This window comes from Aplosporella prunicola (genome assembly GCF_010093885.1).
Source record: "Aplosporella prunicola CBS 121167 unplaced genomic scaffold K452scaffold_1, whole genome shotgun sequence".
Lineage (NCBI taxonomy): Eukaryota > Fungi > Ascomycota > Dothideomycetes > Botryosphaeriales > Aplosporellaceae > Aplosporella > Aplosporella prunicola.
Genome location: NW_022983529.1, coordinates 739,812 through 754,172, shown reverse-complemented (window position 1 = coordinate 754,172; position 14,361 = coordinate 739,812). Strand labels below are relative to the sequence as shown.

General features: G+C 57.8%; 8 protein-coding genes across 8 annotated transcripts; 4 read left to right on the top strand and 4 right to left on the bottom strand.

The window, feature by feature from the left end:
* Positions 1-1,027: 1,027 nt before the first annotated feature.
* Positions 1,028-1,970, bottom strand: K452DRAFT_314474 (uncharacterized protein). The gene is made up of 4 exons (XM_033543757.1): positions 1,796-1,970; positions 1,641-1,740; positions 1,301-1,581; positions 1,028-1,239 (listed from the first exon to the last, which is right to left on the bottom strand). The coding sequence occupies exons 2-4, from the start codon at positions 1,732-1,734 to the stop codon at positions 1,150-1,152; spliced, it is 465 nt and encodes a 154-aa protein (XP_033402989.1). The 5' UTR covers positions 1,735-1,740; positions 1,796-1,970; the 3' UTR covers positions 1,028-1,149.
* Positions 1,971-3,521: 1,551 nt separating this feature from the next.
* K452DRAFT_195331 (uncharacterized protein) lies at positions 3,522-3,743 on the top strand (the record flags this gene model as incomplete). The annotated part of the gene is made up of 1 exon (XM_033535943.1): positions 3,522-3,743. A coding segment is annotated over one exon (222 nt), but the record flags the coding sequence as incomplete, so codon positions are not given.
* An 81-nt stretch (positions 3,744-3,824) lies between these two features.
* Positions 3,825-4,611, bottom strand: K452DRAFT_4551 (uncharacterized protein). The gene has a single exon (XM_033546694.1). It carries the CDS (start codon positions 4,469-4,471, stop codon positions 3,995-3,997), a length of 477 nt encoding a protein of 158 aa, XP_033402987.1. The 5' UTR covers positions 4,472-4,611; the 3' UTR covers positions 3,825-3,994.
* A 35-nt stretch (positions 4,612-4,646) lies between these two features.
* On the top strand, positions 4,647-5,476 carry K452DRAFT_4587 (uncharacterized protein). Its single transcript, XM_033546697.1, has 2 exons — positions 4,647-5,298; positions 5,351-5,476. The coding sequence occupies exon 1, from the start codon at positions 4,752-4,754 to the stop codon at positions 5,241-5,243; it is 492 nt and encodes a 163-aa protein (XP_033402986.1). The 5' UTR covers positions 4,647-4,751; the 3' UTR covers positions 5,244-5,298; positions 5,351-5,476.
* Positions 5,477-6,294: 818 nt separating this feature from the next.
* Positions 6,295-8,351, bottom strand: K452DRAFT_293728 (uncharacterized protein; the record flags this gene model as incomplete). The annotated part of the gene is made up of 2 exons (XM_033541611.1): positions 6,295-8,165; positions 8,213-8,351. The coding sequence occupies 2 exons, from the start codon at positions 8,349-8,351 to the stop codon at positions 6,295-6,297; spliced, it is 2,010 nt and encodes a 669-aa protein (XP_033402985.1).
* Positions 8,352-10,538: 2,187 nt separating this feature from the next.
* On the top strand, positions 10,539-11,946 carry K452DRAFT_323435 (uncharacterized protein; the record flags this gene model as incomplete). Its single annotated transcript, XM_033544639.1, has 3 exons — positions 10,539-10,909; positions 10,982-11,577; positions 11,630-11,946. 3 exons carry the CDS (start codon positions 10,539-10,541, stop codon positions 11,944-11,946), a joined length of 1,284 nt encoding a protein of 427 aa, XP_033402984.1.
* K452DRAFT_4520 (uncharacterized protein) lies at positions 11,902-12,704 on the bottom strand. The gene has a single exon (XM_033546689.1). It carries the CDS (start codon positions 12,573-12,575, stop codon positions 12,093-12,095), a length of 483 nt encoding a protein of 160 aa, XP_033402983.1. The 5' UTR covers positions 12,576-12,704; the 3' UTR covers positions 11,902-12,092.
* On the top strand, positions 12,705-13,116 carry K452DRAFT_4525 (uncharacterized protein). The gene has a single exon (XM_033546690.1). The coding sequence runs from the start codon at positions 12,834-12,836 to the stop codon at positions 13,059-13,061; it is 228 nt and encodes a 75-aa protein (XP_033402982.1). The 5' UTR covers positions 12,705-12,833; the 3' UTR covers positions 13,062-13,116.
* Positions 13,117-14,361: the final 1,245 nt, after the last annotated feature.

Below are 14,361 nucleotides of genomic sequence, written 5' to 3'. Positions count from 1 at the left end.
GATGCTGGGTGGATGGATGGGGGCCTGGGGGAAGTGGGTGGGTACTGGGTAGGTGGATCATGCATGGATGGATGGAGGTTTTGGTTTGGGGGCGTGTTGGGCTGGCGTGCGTGCTTGTTGCATGTTGCATGTTGCCGCGGCTCTTTGCTTGCTTGCGCGCTCGCTCGCTTGCTTGTGGGGATGGATTGGATTGGTACCGCGGTGGGATTGACGATTGACGATTGGCAGTAGTCAAGTGAGAACTTTTGTTTTTCTCTCTCTCTTTTTACTTTATAATTGTCTCACTTATAGTATTAGTGTTCATTGCTCATAGCTCATAGCTCATTGCGCGTCACTAAATACGAGTGGTGGGTGGTGTGCCGTTTGGGCAGTTGCGACTTGCGGGGCATTGGTAGGTTGGGGGCTGCGCTGTCTGTCTGGCCGGCGGCACGGCGGGTAAGGTAAGGCAAGGCCAAGGACCCGGAGACTCGTCGGCTCGGAGGATCGGAGGGACGATGGATGCCCGGATTCCAAGGTTGACGCCCGGATGGAAGTGGAAGGAAGGATTCCATCTGCATTGTCGAAAAGGAGAGGTTTCTCCGACGAGGAAGGAAGGATGGACGCCCGTCCGTGGAAGGAACCTAGCCTATGTACGTAGCCTAGGCGTAGGGCGGAGGCTTTCCCGGGCTACCTTACCTAGCGTCACGTACATACGAGTATGATGTATGATGTATGATGTCTGGCCAGAATGCATGCGATACGATGCGCCGGCAGGGTTGGTTGGTGGGTTAATTAGGTTGCGGGCGGGCCCCTCCTCCGCCCCGGCGACTTATCGAGTCGTTCGTCAGTTCCTACCTAGGACCTAGGTCGAGTCGGGGCCGAACGTCCGTGTGGAGGATTCGTTCGGCTTGCGGCTCATTTTAACACAAGATTGCAGATCACGCCTTGTGGATTGTGGATTGCGGATTGTGGACATGAGCGTTGACATGGATCACACAGCAGACAAGTAAGATAAGGTGGCGTTTTTTGGGTTTTTGTAGCTTAGATTGCGCTTTTTTCATTTTTGAATTTAGCTCCAGCTACATATTGTCGTCGTGACTACCAGCACATGCCGTTGAACCGGGGCATCGTACCCTCCAGTCGCGCACAGAGAGGCTCAAGGTCGAGCGCTTATTTGGACTCGTCGAAGACGTAGGTCAGGTGGCACTTGCCGCAGTACTGGCGGTTGTGCATGGCGGCCATGAAGACACCAGCACCGCACTAAATCTACATGTTAGTATTTCCGGATTGAAAAAAAGGGGGGAAATGTCAAAAAACTGACCTGCTCCTGCGGGCACTCCCTCCTGAGGCGCTCGATCTTGCCGTCGCCGTCGACCTTGTAGTACTTGAGGACGGCGAGCTTGGTCTTCTTCCTCTTGTGCTTGATCTTCTTGGGGGTGGTGTAGACCTTCTTCTTCCTCTTCTTGGCACCACCACGCAGGCGGAGCACGAGGTGAAGGGTCGACTCCTTCTGGATGTTGTAGTCGGACAGAGTGCGGCCGTCCTCGAGCTGCTTGCCGGCGAAGATCAAGCGCTGTTGGTCGGGGGGGATGCCCTCCTTGTCTGGGAGGTGTTAGCGCTCAGTCGACACAAGAGAGCTTTTCATCATGTGAGGCGCATACCCTGGATCTTGGACTTGACATTGTCAATGGTGTCGGACGACTCCACCTCAAGGGTGATAGTCTTGCCCGTGAGGGTCTTGACGAAGATCTGCATGGCGACCTGGAAGATGTTAGCTAGACATCATCGGCATGGTATATTGGTGTGGCATGCGCACCTAGACAACAGATGTCTTCCTCAGTCGTCGTCGATGGCGGCTCGAAAAGAAGGACAGGCGGGTGGGCGTGGGATATTTTTGCGTGGCGCCAGTGGGCTAAGCGAGAAGTGCACGGGCTGAGTCAGCGAGCGTCTGATTCGGGCGTCGGGCTTAGGGGACGATAGGCCCAGGCCGGCTCTTGTCGAAACAGGCGGTAAGCGCTGCCTTGGCACAAAGCACTCCTGTGCCGTCGTCACCCGGTGGGCGCCTCACGCCTGTTACCCGAGAGACGCGCACCTGTTGTGCTCCAAGTCTCAGCTCTCCCACAGACACCACACGTCCCTCTCTTTACCCCCCCTCGCGCCCATCATCTTCTCCAACTTCATTTCCTCCGCAATCGCAATCGCAATCGTACATTAGGTGCAAATCCCTTTCCTCTCTCCGTCTCTTTCTCCGGCAAACCCCCCTCGTCTGCCCCTCTTTCTGCCAGCATAGCACACGCGACTATCACGGTTAGCTGCGCCTCTCGAAGCACGTACCTACCTACCGCCCGCACGAGAAGCATCTTCGGCGCCGAGAGCCTGTTCTGCCAGCTCCGCGCGACGTCATATATCAAGACAGCTTCTGTGCAAATTAGGCCGTTTCGTCTCCGCCCGGCGAGCGCGGCTTGCACCTGCGTGAGAGGTGGGTCCGTTCGCGTCGTGATAAACAACACGTCGCTCCGCATTATAAGCTGACCACCGCCTTCTCCTTGGCCAGTTTCGGACCAAAAGGTGTACCATATACCCTTTTTGAAACCCCAATCCTCTGCCGGACTCCCCAAATGCTGTCCACTCCGTCGCCAAGTCTCCACCAGCGGCGTGCTCTGCACCGCCGTCAAAATTCCACGCCCGGCTTCTTCGAGGCGCCCTCCGCGGCACACCCTCTGCCGACCATGCCCCAGCGACACAGCGCCCACCACCACCGGCGAGGCATGAGCTTGGACCAGGGACGCCCATCGTTCCAAAACCCCTTTGCCTATCCTTCGCAGCCCGACGGCATGGTAAGTATATCGATGGAACACCGCCAGCTCCAGCACCCGATGCAACTCGCCCAGCAGCACGCCTCCATGCCGCAGTTCCAGTCCTACCCCGACTCTTCCTTGGTGCCTCGCCAGCCGTCGCCGCAGCAGCTCAAGGAGCTCGAGGAGCACATCAAGGCCGTGTACGGCGCTCACGCCACCGTGCAAGTGAGCATCTTGCCGAGCCCCAGCCCCGCCCCGCTCAAGGCGTCGCCCGTTACCCCGGTCGACCACATGGACCTCGCTCCCATGCCGACCAGCTTTGAGGAGCCGTGCAAGATCAACGTCGAGCCTCCCGCGGACGACCCTCCGGCCTTCAGCTTCAACCTCGACACCGCCGCCGACAGCGACAATGGCTATGAGTCATCCTTCTACTCTTCCGGTGCTCCTTCTCCTAGCCGGTCGCCCTCGCTCTCGCCGCAGTCTCAGTCCTTCCCCACCTTTGTGGATTCCAACCGCCTGGCCCCCACTCCTCAGCTCGGACCCTCGCTGTTTCCCCCGCTGTCACGGAGCATGAGCGACGCCGAGGGCTTCCTCTCTCCCAACCCTAGCCGGCCCGTTCTCTCTCCGCGCGCCATGTCCATCGCCGAGCTCAACCTCGACGCTACCATTGAGGACACCGGCATCTCGTCGGAGGAAATCCAAACCTACATCAGTGAGCAGGACCCTGCGACCAACCGGTGGACCTGCCTGTTCCCTGAATGCGACAAGACTTTCGGTCGTCGCGAGAACATCCGGGCCCATGTGCAGACTCACCTTGGCGACCGCCAGTACCGGTGCAACCACTGCAGCAAGTGCTTCGTGCGTCAGCACGACCTGAAGCGCCACGCTAAGATCCACACCGGTGACAAGCCGTACAAGTGCCCCTGCGGCGCGGGCTTCGCTAGGCAGGATGCCCTCACTAGGCATCGCCAACGCGGTATGTGCGACGGCGCCTTCCCCAATGCCGTTAGGAAGCAGGCTCGCCGCGGTCGTCCTCGCAAGCCGCGCCCTGAGATGGATGAGCGCGTCGAGAAGGCGAACAAGACTCGCAAGGCCTTGGCCTACGCCTCTTCTCTCTCCTCCAGCTCCTCGCCCGAATCCTCGCAGTCTCCCATGCAGGAGGTCGAGATCCACCAACCGCAATTCGCCGGTCTGGCAAGCCTGCACTCGCAGTCTTCTCAAGAATCGACGGCAACTGCCTTCAAGTAAGTTTTCCGAGCAACTACCTCCTCATAGAGCCATCCGCTAACCCTCCGTAGGATTCCCGAGGAGCCCACCACGAGTCCGTTTGAGAAGGCTTTCGAGAGGGCCAACTCGGCGCGCAACACGCCCAAGAACAACCCGCCGCCACCTACCAACAAGGACGACGATGACGAGGAGAACTTCAATTCCGGCGAGACGTTGTTCCGCATGACGGCTGAGACTTTCGCCGCGACTCCTCCCATGTCGCCGGCGCCCTCCAACGCGGGCGACGACGACGACAGACTCATCGTCCCCAAGGGCCCCAAGCGCAACGGTTCGCCGAAGAACCCCAAGCGCAGCGCGTCCGGCCGTACCGTCTCCAACCCCTTCTCTACGCCGCCGGCTTCGCCCAAGTGCGGGCCCCAGTCAATGTTCGGTGTGCCCGAGCTTGATGCCATCCCCGACTTTAGCATGTTCGATCAGTCCAACGACCTGTTCCCTGACGACACGATGAAGTCCATGGCCTGGATGGACCCCATATAGCAGCAAGAACGACCTGCCGCAAGGGAGGCTTCCTCGCTCTATACTGAGGACATGTGACGTGCTTTTGATTAAGTTTCGTCTTCTTTATGACCTTTCGCCAATTCTGACGATCTGACGACCTGACGAATTGCAACGAGGGCTGTACGAGAGAAACGACGAACGAATGGATTGAATAAGTGACCTTTTCTTTTTATCTTGGCTCTTAGGAGAATGGGTACCTGGCGTCGGCTTTGGGAGCTATGGAGCGATTTGTGTAAAGTGGCTTTTTCTGGTCTCCTTTTTTGGGAAAGGTGGAGGACATTTGACGACCTTCGTAGAGATTGTCGAGTCTGTTTGCCTTTGGTTTTTGCTATTGCTTTTTATTGTTTTTTCCGTTATTCCTTTATTCGATGGGATACATGGTTTTTTGCTGTTGGATCCTGTCTTGGGATTCTGGACCTTCTTCGCTTCTTTGTTCTTTTGACGTTGTCTTCTTTTTCGTGGGGACGAGCCTTTTTTTATTCTTCTGTTTCGATCGCGGAGATACCTTTTGAGCTTATACTGTCTTTACAGCCTTGGATTTCTGCCGAGCCTCTTTTTTTCTTTTTCCTTTTTTTTCGAGAGGGAGGGGGAAATGAGAGATGGGGATGGGGATGGGGATGGGGATGGATGGATGGCATGTTATGCCATGGCATGGGGGGATGGGGCGGTGGAAAGGTTTAAAGGGGAGGAAGGGAAGGTGTAACTTAGTGATACGTAGTATACAGCAACGCCATTAGTAGCATACCTGGGTTCCTTTTTTCCTTTGAGTGTAACTGACCATTGGGCAGGCAGGGGCAATCAAGTCAATCAACAACCGATGATGACGATGACGACGACGACGACGACGCTCGCCAAGTACAGTACAGAACAGGCGAATACGAGCGAGCGAGGGCAGCGAAATAAAAGCAAATATCCGCGGCGGCGGCGATGAAGCAAGCCAAGGCGGGAAAGGTGAGACGGAGGACAGATGAAGGATCGATGGACGGACGCAAGACGGACGATGATGATGGGGTGGGTGGCAAATTGAAGTTGCAGAGTTGCAGAGTTGGGCAAAGGTTGGAAATGAAATGAAGCGAAGCGAATAATTAAGGTTCATCAGACTTTCGGGTAGGGTAGGATTAAGGTAGGAAAAGTAAGGTATGAGATGAGGCGGCAGAGCCGCATGCATGCATGACGGGGACGGCGCATCACTATAAAAGAGAGAGCGAGCGAGTAAGCAGCGGGCCGGGAGGGGGGGAGACTCGTGATGATGAAGCAGCAGCAGCAGAAGCAGAAGCACACAGATGTGTGCGCGCACGCCCTCTCGCGCACGATGATACTACATAATAACGTGTTGGGTGGTGGATTGGATTGGTTCGCGCCGCACATCCCCCTATTTTCCCGCGCATCAATCAATCAATCAAATCGCCCATCGGGCATCGACATCGACATTGGCATGGCAATCGCCCAAATCGCCCACGGCCCACGGCACGGAAACACCTCGGGCGCCGCGCCCGGATGAAGATTGAACAGAGGCGAGCGCGCGGACTACCCTACGGATGCCGGATGCCGGATGCCGGATGCCGGATGCCGGATGTTGGATGACGGAGGAGAGGACATATGGACCTATGGAGAGAAAGAGTCACAGGGATGGACGGACCGAGCGCAGCGTGCGTGCACCACCACCACTACCACCACCCGTGCATGCTGCTTGCATACATCGTCATAACCTTGCGCCCGGGCCCGGGACGCCCTACGCGGCAACGGGCGTCCCCGCCCCCGCCATAGCTGCCTGCTGCTGTTGTTGCTGCTGCTGTTGGACCGCAGCCAACTGCGCCGCCAGCTCGCGACGATACCGCGACGTCGCCTCCGTGACGGCACGCACCGTGGGCTTGACGACAGCGAGCACGCCCTCGCGGCCGCCCTTGATGGCGCTCTCGTCGAAGCGGCGCCGCTTGCCCGTGCGCGCCGTGTACTCGTCATTCCTGCGGCGGGCGTCGGCGACGAGGGCGGCGCGCTCCGCCTCAGCGTCCGCCGCAATGGCATTCAGTCGCTCCAGCGACTTGTCCAGCGTCTCGGCCAGCGTGCCCAGCTCGCCCGCCCGCTCCGCGTCGCCCGAGTGGTACACGGCGTAGAAATAGTGCAGGAACTCGATCGTCGTGTTGTGCGCCAGCGTCAGCCCGTCGACCGCGTTGCTCGACAGCCCCGTGCTGTTGCTCACCGACGACACGGGCGCAAACGTCCCCAGCGGCGTCGAGAAGTCGTTCGTCTGTGCCCACCGCTGCTTCACTGCGTTGAGGATCTGGCGCGTCGCCGAATTACGGCTCGCCTTGGTGCCAATGCGGACCTTACCCGCTTTGGTGGCTCGCGCATCCTCTTCACTATCGCTGTTGTCGTCAACGCCGATAGCAGCCGGCAGATTCAGGCCCTGAGCCCCGCCGGGTTGAAGCTCGTTTTTGAGCGTAGAAATGACATCCTTAGGGGATTGCTTTGCGTACACTTTGGCCTCGGTGGATGCCTGAACGTCGCGCGAGAAGAACTGCTGCTGATCGCGGATGTTGAGCATGATGCGGTTGTCCTCGTTATTTCGCTGAAGATCTTGGAGTCGCAGCTGCTCGAATGTAATCTCGTCGACGCCAACCGGCGCGTGCGGGTCGTACACGTCCGCTGGCAGCACATCCGCCATCATGTGCTCCGACACGCGGTTGAGACTCTTGAGGATAGGCACCTTGTCGTATCCCGACGGCCGCATCGTCATGTCCGGCCTGTTTCCGCGGCGTTGGCTGTGATTTTGCTCGTTGCCCTCAATGTCCAAAAAGTGCGGGAAATGCTCTACGTTCAGACCTTTTGCTCGCTCGTTTTCTTCACTGTCGTCCAGGTATTTGTCCAGCTTGGGGTTCATGGGGTCCATATCTGTGATCTTCTCGCCCTTGAGCCTCTTATACAGCCGACTGGCAAAGAATGAGCTGAAGAACTCCGTATCCTTCATTGGAGGAACCAGGTCATTGTATGCGCGCCTCACCAGCGGATGCTGGCTGAAGATGGTCGCAATTTGACCCCGCGTCAAGATCGTCGTCGGCTTGCCCTCATCATCATACTTGAACTTGATGGCCGATAGCGCGTTGTACGGACCGTGGTGCTGACTCAGCTCGACGGCATGCGCGCGCAGCAGATGCACCCTTGTGCTCCAAAACTGCTGCGAGAACATGCCCACGCTGATGCTCTCCGGCTTCCCGCGCAGCGCCTCGTCGAATCTCTTTCTCGTGGCCAAGTCCTTGCTGAGCAACGAGCGCTGCAGGTCCACATCTGCCAGCAGCCGTGCGTCGTTGAACAGCTCGTCTTCCGGCTTTGCTGCCGCGCCACTGGCCCCAGAAGCCGCCTTTGCGAATGTCATAGCCGCCGACTGGGCCTGTCCATCAGCGTTGGGGGTCGGCGTGTTCGTGGCTGAGGTCGCGGGGGGCGGCTGGCCCCGGGCCTTGTGCGCCTCGATGGCTTGTCGCAGCGTGTTGGTAATGGCAGCCTGGTCATCGCGGGCGGTTGGTGAGCTAAAGGCGAAGACGTAGTTGTCGGTCGCGACGATCTTGATCGAGACCTTGGCACTCGTGGCAGGGGTCTGCTGCAGGTCTGGGGGAGTTAGTCTGTAATTGTGGTCACAGGGCAAGTCGACGTACTGGTGATGTCGGAGACGGCTATGGTGAGTGTCGGCGGAGTACCCGGAGGTGCGGCTGGCGCCCAGTGGACTGTGAGACGATCAGAATTGATGGAGAGGAGGCCATCTTGCTTCTTGTACGAGGCCGACACTCGTGACATGCTGATGAAGTTGTTGTGGTGACATGTGAATCCAGGTTGTTTGAAGCTCTGACTCGTGACGATGGCCGGCAGGGCTTGGCAACATCAGAACAATGATTGGTGGAAGCTACGGTTTGTAACCTCACCCGCAGAACATGAATTCACTGCCAACTCAAAAGGGTAATAGCTTGCCTAGGGTTGATATCATTGCGTAGAGCTTGTCTTCTAAATCGGTGTACTAATCGTAGACCGACAAAAACCTTACCTAATTCCCAATTCGCTGTCCAACTGCAGCCTCAGAGTCCGTGCCTGTGCATCCTAGAGCCTACCACGAGGACAAGAGCGCGCGACATTTTACTTTACCCTCCGTCGCGGTGCCGGGCGGCGGCCGCCGAACGCCCATGGACCGACCGGTGAAAACGGCCGGTAAGGCGCACTGGACAAATTTTTCTCTTAAATTTTTTCCCTCCCGCTCATTCGGTCGGTCGCTCGCACGACAGTCGGCTTTTTTAGTTAGGTTGGGTGGAACGACCTTCTCGACGGACAGTTGGGTCCCGCCGGCTCCGTGGATTGCGCCATTGCGATGGATGGACCCTGATGAGCCTCAACAATGGTGGTACGGCCCACTTGGTTGGCGGTGGAGGGCTGCGGCTGCGGCAGGGCGGCACCAGCTTTTGGCGCTGGGAGAAGTGGGTGCATGTGTGACTCGCGGAGGCAACGCGTGGGAACCCTGTCGTGCCCGGCCCCGGGACGCAGTGGTTGCCGAGGGCCGATGGCCGACGGCGACGATGCGAATGGAATTGCACATGGACGACGACGACGATGGCCGATGGGCGATTGGGGGCGAGTCAGTCGGGGGCAGGCGAGGCACGGGTCGCGTGCGCACGCGTGGGAGAGTCTGAGAGAGAGTCTGAGAGTCTAGAGAGGGTGCGCGGATGGGGCAAGCGCCGATCGCTCGCTCTTGCTTTTGCGTTTTCGTCTTCGCGTGCGGCGTGGATATTGCAGCGGCAGCGGCAGCGGCAGCATCTGTGCGGCGGAGCGGAAGGGAATTTTTTTGGGGGCGCACCTGGCTACGGCGCGATTCTCTGGCGATTTTGTGCGAACGGACCCTTGCCACGTCGGAGGAGGAGCTGGAGCAACGGGACTTTTCACATATCCGTCCCGTCCGCTTAGTGATAGGCGCCGGTGATCATACGATTGGCGATGGGGGAGTAGGGGAATTGGCAATCTCAGAGAGGCGTCACAGGATGAGAGATTGAGAGGTGTTGAGTAGGGAGCACGACGGGAGCGGACAGCGGACCTGCAGCGGCAGACGCGAGTGGAAGTGAAACAGCACAAAGTGTGCAGATGAAGTTAACCGTGAACCAACACAACAACATCGACGTCAATGGGGCGGGTGCGGGGAAGAGACGGCTCTGGGCCAATGGCCAGCAGGGCGGTACGAGAGCGCATAAAGATTCCAACTCCCAACGGCAGCCGGGTGCGCTGGGAGGGCATGGTGCCAAGAGATTGTCGCCATGGAAGCCTCGGAGGGCCGACTTTGGAGCGTGGACTGTGTGACTGTCGCACTGCCTATGTATGTATTGTATTGTAGCACGGCAGTCTGGAGGGCGTTGGGTTTCACCTCGCGCATCCAGCGGGACAGTTGTCAATGATGGTGCATAGCGTAGCGCTGACCTTATTCCTTACAGCTAGCTGGTCGAGGGCGTCATAGGGGCCCGGTCTGGCTCGGTCTGCCTGATCTGCTGGCCGGCGCACAAAGAAGCACCCGCACAGGGTGTCGCGAGGCCCGTTTCTCGGGCAATAATCGCGCTCGTGGGCGCGGGCGGTCGCGTGCAGAGTAATTTTAATCTTACGGGCTCAGCAACCAGAGCCGGCGCTGTCCCAGCCACTAGGGCCCGACTCTCCCGGCCGCACCGCCTTGTACAATACTCAAGCCCCATCTTCTTTCTTCCAACCACAAAACATACTTCTCTCTTCCCTCCCAAACCCCTTCTCCCTCTGGCCCACCACGAGTGCTGCCTTGATCCCGAGCCCTGCTGCCCTCGCCGCCGTCCTCGCATGCGCCTGACGCCGTCCTGACCCAGCCGCCCACTCCCGCCGCCGCCGCAGGCCCGTCCGCCTTCATCCGCCATCCGCCGCCTTCTCACGATGGCGAAAATGCACACCCGCGTGCCTTCGTACCAGGACTTCCTGCCGCGCAAGGCCATGCTACCCGCCTGGCCTTCGCTGCCAGTCCTTGTCCCGCACAAGGTCCGCAGGAAGTGGCGCGCAACAAAGTCGAGGATCCACAGCAGGCAATCGCCCGCCTCGTCGGTGACATCGCTCAATACCTCCTTCTCCGTCACCGACACGCTGCGTTCGCTGCGCAAGCACAAGTGGTCCTACTATGACGGACAGTACATTTTCCTGGCCATCGTTGGCATTTTTGCCCTCTCCGTCATCGAGGAGCCCGGGCCAATGCTCAAGACGTTTGTGGCGACGCTCCTGATGGGGTCTATGCTCCTGCCGGCCACGAGGCAGTTCTTTTTGCCTTTTCTCCCCGCCATCACCTGGTTGGTTCTGTTCTACTCGTGCAAGTAAGTCGAATCCTAACGTCCATTGGGTTATTGTGGTGGTTGGGCGGCGATGGTAACACGAGCCGTCTGCAGGTTCATCTCTGGCGAGTACCGCCCCCCGATCTGGGTCCGCGTCCTTCCCGCTTTGGAGAACATCATGTACGGTGCAAACCTCAGCAACATCCTCTCGGCGCACAAGCACGTGGTCCTGGATGTGTTGGCTTGGATCCCCTACGGAATCACCCACTTTGGGTCTCCGTTCCTCGCCTCTGCGCTCCTCTTCATCTTTGGTCCGCCGGGCTCTCTCCCCGTCTACGCTCGGTCTTTCGGGTACATGAACACGATTGGCGTCATGATTCAGCTCATCTTCCCGTGCTCTCCACCCTGGTATGAGAACATCTACGGCCTTGCACCGGCCAATTACGGCATGTCGGGTTCTCCGGCTGGTCTGGCGGCCATTGACAAGCTCCTTGGCCTTGACCTCTACACTTCGACTTTCACCGCTTCGCCGATGGTTTTCGGAGCTTTCCCGTCTCTGCACTCAGGCTGGGCGACCATGCACGCGCTCTTCCTGAGCTACGTCTTCCCGCGTCTCTGGCCGCTGTTCACTTTCTACACGCTGTGGCTGTGGTGGTCTACCATGTACCTCTCGCACCACTATGCGGTCGACCTTGTTGCGGGCAGTCTGCGTAAGTTTCTTTCCAAATTACCGCAAAGTACAGATTTAGCTAACGGACCAAGTGGCGGGTACTATTTTCTTCATTGCCAAGGGCAAGTTCCTGCCCCGTCTGCAGACCGACAAGATGACGCGCTGGGACTATGACTTCATCGAGATCGGCGATCCCCAAGACGGAAATGGATACGCCTTGACCGAGTTCTACGAGGAGTTCCACCCCACTTCTGACAGCGATGAATGGACTATTGGCTCTTCCTCGTCCTTCTCGTCCGGTGCCAGGAGCCCCTCGAACGGACCTCGTAGCCCAGTGGACTCTGAAGGAAACCTTTGGGAGGGAGACACTCTTGCTTCAGCCTCAGACCACGAACGCGATCATCGGTAATGGCAACCCACAGGAGGCTTTTCGCGGCCATCATTTGCCGGTTTTATCAACACCACCAATACTCTCACCTCTAATCATGTCAAGACCTGAACTGGGTCTTGAAGGATTCCATTCACGCCCTTAACGATCATTTGCATGGACGGAGTTTATCCTGCATTTTTGTGGCCTGTTTTGACACGGGCCACGTTTCTTTCGCGATTGAACCTGGCCGACCTTGGTTTTACAATTCTTTCATACTCATCCGGCGAAAACCAATTAGGACCATTCTTCGATTGCAAGCGCCGCCGATTCAAGCAGTCTTCCTGCCAACGAAACAGACCAAAGCTTGTCCGAGACGCGCCTTGATTCCACCTTGCTTTTTTCTCGCACGCTATAGACCGCCGGATTGATTGCCGTCTTTTTGTGAAAGAAAGCGACATGGTTTTTCTCATTGTTCTCGAGCGAATTATACCCCCATCCGGTCGCTTCTGTACAAAACACCTAAAGAGTTTCAACGTAGACTCCTGACGTTCGCTCCAACCTTTGCCCGCATTCACTCCGACGGCTGCCTGGACCATTTTGGTGGGTATGCTGGAGCTGCGCGGCAATAATATCTCTGGGGGAGCGCGTATTTTTTCTTCTTCGAACATGGCATGGGCATTGAAATCTGCCCTGGCTTGTCAACGAAGCCAGGGGACGACGGTTGTTGTTTGAGCACAGGATATAGAGGGATTGGTTTTGTAGCTGATGCCCTGCTGCTGCGTCTATTTCATGGAGAGTGGCGAGGATGTTGCACGTTTCCGGACGAGATGAGGAGAGAGAAAGAGAGCGGATGGGGACGGGCTCTCCGACGCCGGTAATGCAGCGGATCTGAAGGAGGAGGAAGAGGGTCTGCTGATGATGACTTGATGGAAGTGGGAGGAGACCATTCTCGCATTGATTGCTTGCTTGCTTGCCTTGGTTACTGGGTTCCTGGCGCACGCACACAAGGGTGTGGGGACTGTTGCATGATTGATGTGATGGGATCGAGCGAGGCGAGGGAAAGAGAGCAAGACGAGGCGAGAGCACGTCGGCTACCTACTGGCGCCTGCTTTGGCCTTTGCCCTGCTCGCGCAGTTTTAACACTTAATGCCTAATACTACCAATCACAAAGCCTACGATGTGTGTAAAATTGGGGCTTTGACTTTGCAACTGCTATTGCCATTGCTATTGTTGTTGCTGTTATTGTTGCTATTTGTTTTCTGCTACTGCTATAGCCTTAAGTGAAACGGGGATGGGTCGATGAGATGGATGAGATGGATGGCGATGAAGCGAGGCGAGATGAGAAAGGCGTGAGCGGGCACCACTCTTGTCTCTCCTCTTTCCCTCTGTCTTGCTTTCTCCACTGTCTGCCTGCCTGCTTGCTCGGACAGTCATGCTAAGCCACGGGCGAGCCTTACTACAGTCGCAGTGTGCCTGGCCGGTTGCGCTGCGCTGCGTTGCGTTGCGTTGTGTTGTGTTGCGTGAGTGGTGCGACTTGCGACTGCGCCTGTTTGAGCGCGCGCCTAGGTATCCACGTACGCACCTGCTCTACGCGTCGAAGCGAATCACATCACAGCGTATCGAGGTCGGGGCCGGATGCTTGCTTGCTTGCTCGGTGCTCGGCTGGGAGCCGATCGGTATCGGTGCGGTAGGCATTGTGCAGATTGCATAGGTATTGCATAGATTGCATGTGCAATACGAATACGGCGGGCGGGTGGTTTATCAGAGTGGTGGCACGGATGGAAGGAATGGAGTCGCTGCGCGTCCTGGGCGCGTGGCTGGTGCTTGCTGGGTGTTGGGGGTGGGGGTGCGGCGGTGCAGGCGTGACGTGCGTGTGAGTGTGGCGCGGCATGTAGGTAGATACGGATACGGATACGTCTGCTGTTTCACATGCTGGTGCTGGTGCTGCTCTACTTACCCTCGGTTCGGCGCGCGCGTGAGATTCCTAGCAAGCATACATACCTACATACCTGGCTGCCTAGCTAGGCTGGCGCGCCGTGCGACGCTGTTGGAGGGCGGTGCGCGACTGCGCGCGCGGCTGTACAGTTGCCTTGGGAGCTGAAGTGAGCGGGACTGGACTGTGTACTGCGTACTACTGGTAGCCTGGCTTCTGGGTATGGGGGCCGCGTCTATTGTTAGCTGCCCCCTGTTCTAGTGGAGAGGAGAAGTGCATGTGGGGAAGGGTCTCGTGGGGCGGCACCAGCGGTTTGTTGGTTGCGCGGTGCTTCGGCGGTGAGGCGCAGTTGGTTGGGGGCGGAGTGGGTGAGTAGGTGGTTCTTGTTTTTTGTAGTAGTAACGGACGCATTGGGCCGACGGGATACAAGGCTCTGGTATGGGTATGCAGAGGGTGTGGTTGGGTGGTTATTAGGTGGGGTGGTGTTGGGTGGGAGGCCTTTTTTTTTTTTTTTTTTTTTT

What these genes read in the sequence shown, in the direction of transcription:
- K452DRAFT_4587 (XM_033546697.1), top strand. Translation starts at nt 4,752, where the DNA reads ATGGGTACCTGGCGTCGGCTTTGGGAGCTATGGAGCGATTTGTGTAAA.
- K452DRAFT_4525 (XM_033546690.1), top strand. Translation starts at nt 12,834, where the DNA reads ATGGAAGTGGGAGGAGACCATTCTCGCATTGATTGCTTGCTTGCTTGC.
- K452DRAFT_314474 (XM_033543757.1), bottom strand. Translation starts at nt 1,734, where the DNA reads ATGCAGATCTTCGTCAAGACCCTCACGGGCAAGACTATCACCCTTGAG. An exon ending in TGTCAAGTCCAAGATCCAGG is followed by an intron (nt 1,582 to 1,640) that starts GTATGCGCCTCA and finishes AACACCTCCCAG; the next exon opens with ACAAGGAGGGCATCCCCCCC. An exon ending in GGGAGTGCCCGCAGGAGCAG is followed by an intron (nt 1,240 to 1,300) that starts GTCAGTTTTTTG and finishes ATGTAGATTTAG; the next exon opens with TGCGGTGCTGGTGTCTTCAT.
- K452DRAFT_4551 (XM_033546694.1), bottom strand. Translation starts at nt 4,471, where the DNA reads ATGCTAAAGTCGGGGATGGCATCAAGCTCGGGCACACCGAACATTGAC.
- K452DRAFT_4520 (XM_033546689.1), bottom strand. Translation starts at nt 12,575, where the DNA reads ATGTTCGAAGAAGAAAAAATACGCGCTCCCCCAGAGATATTATTGCCG.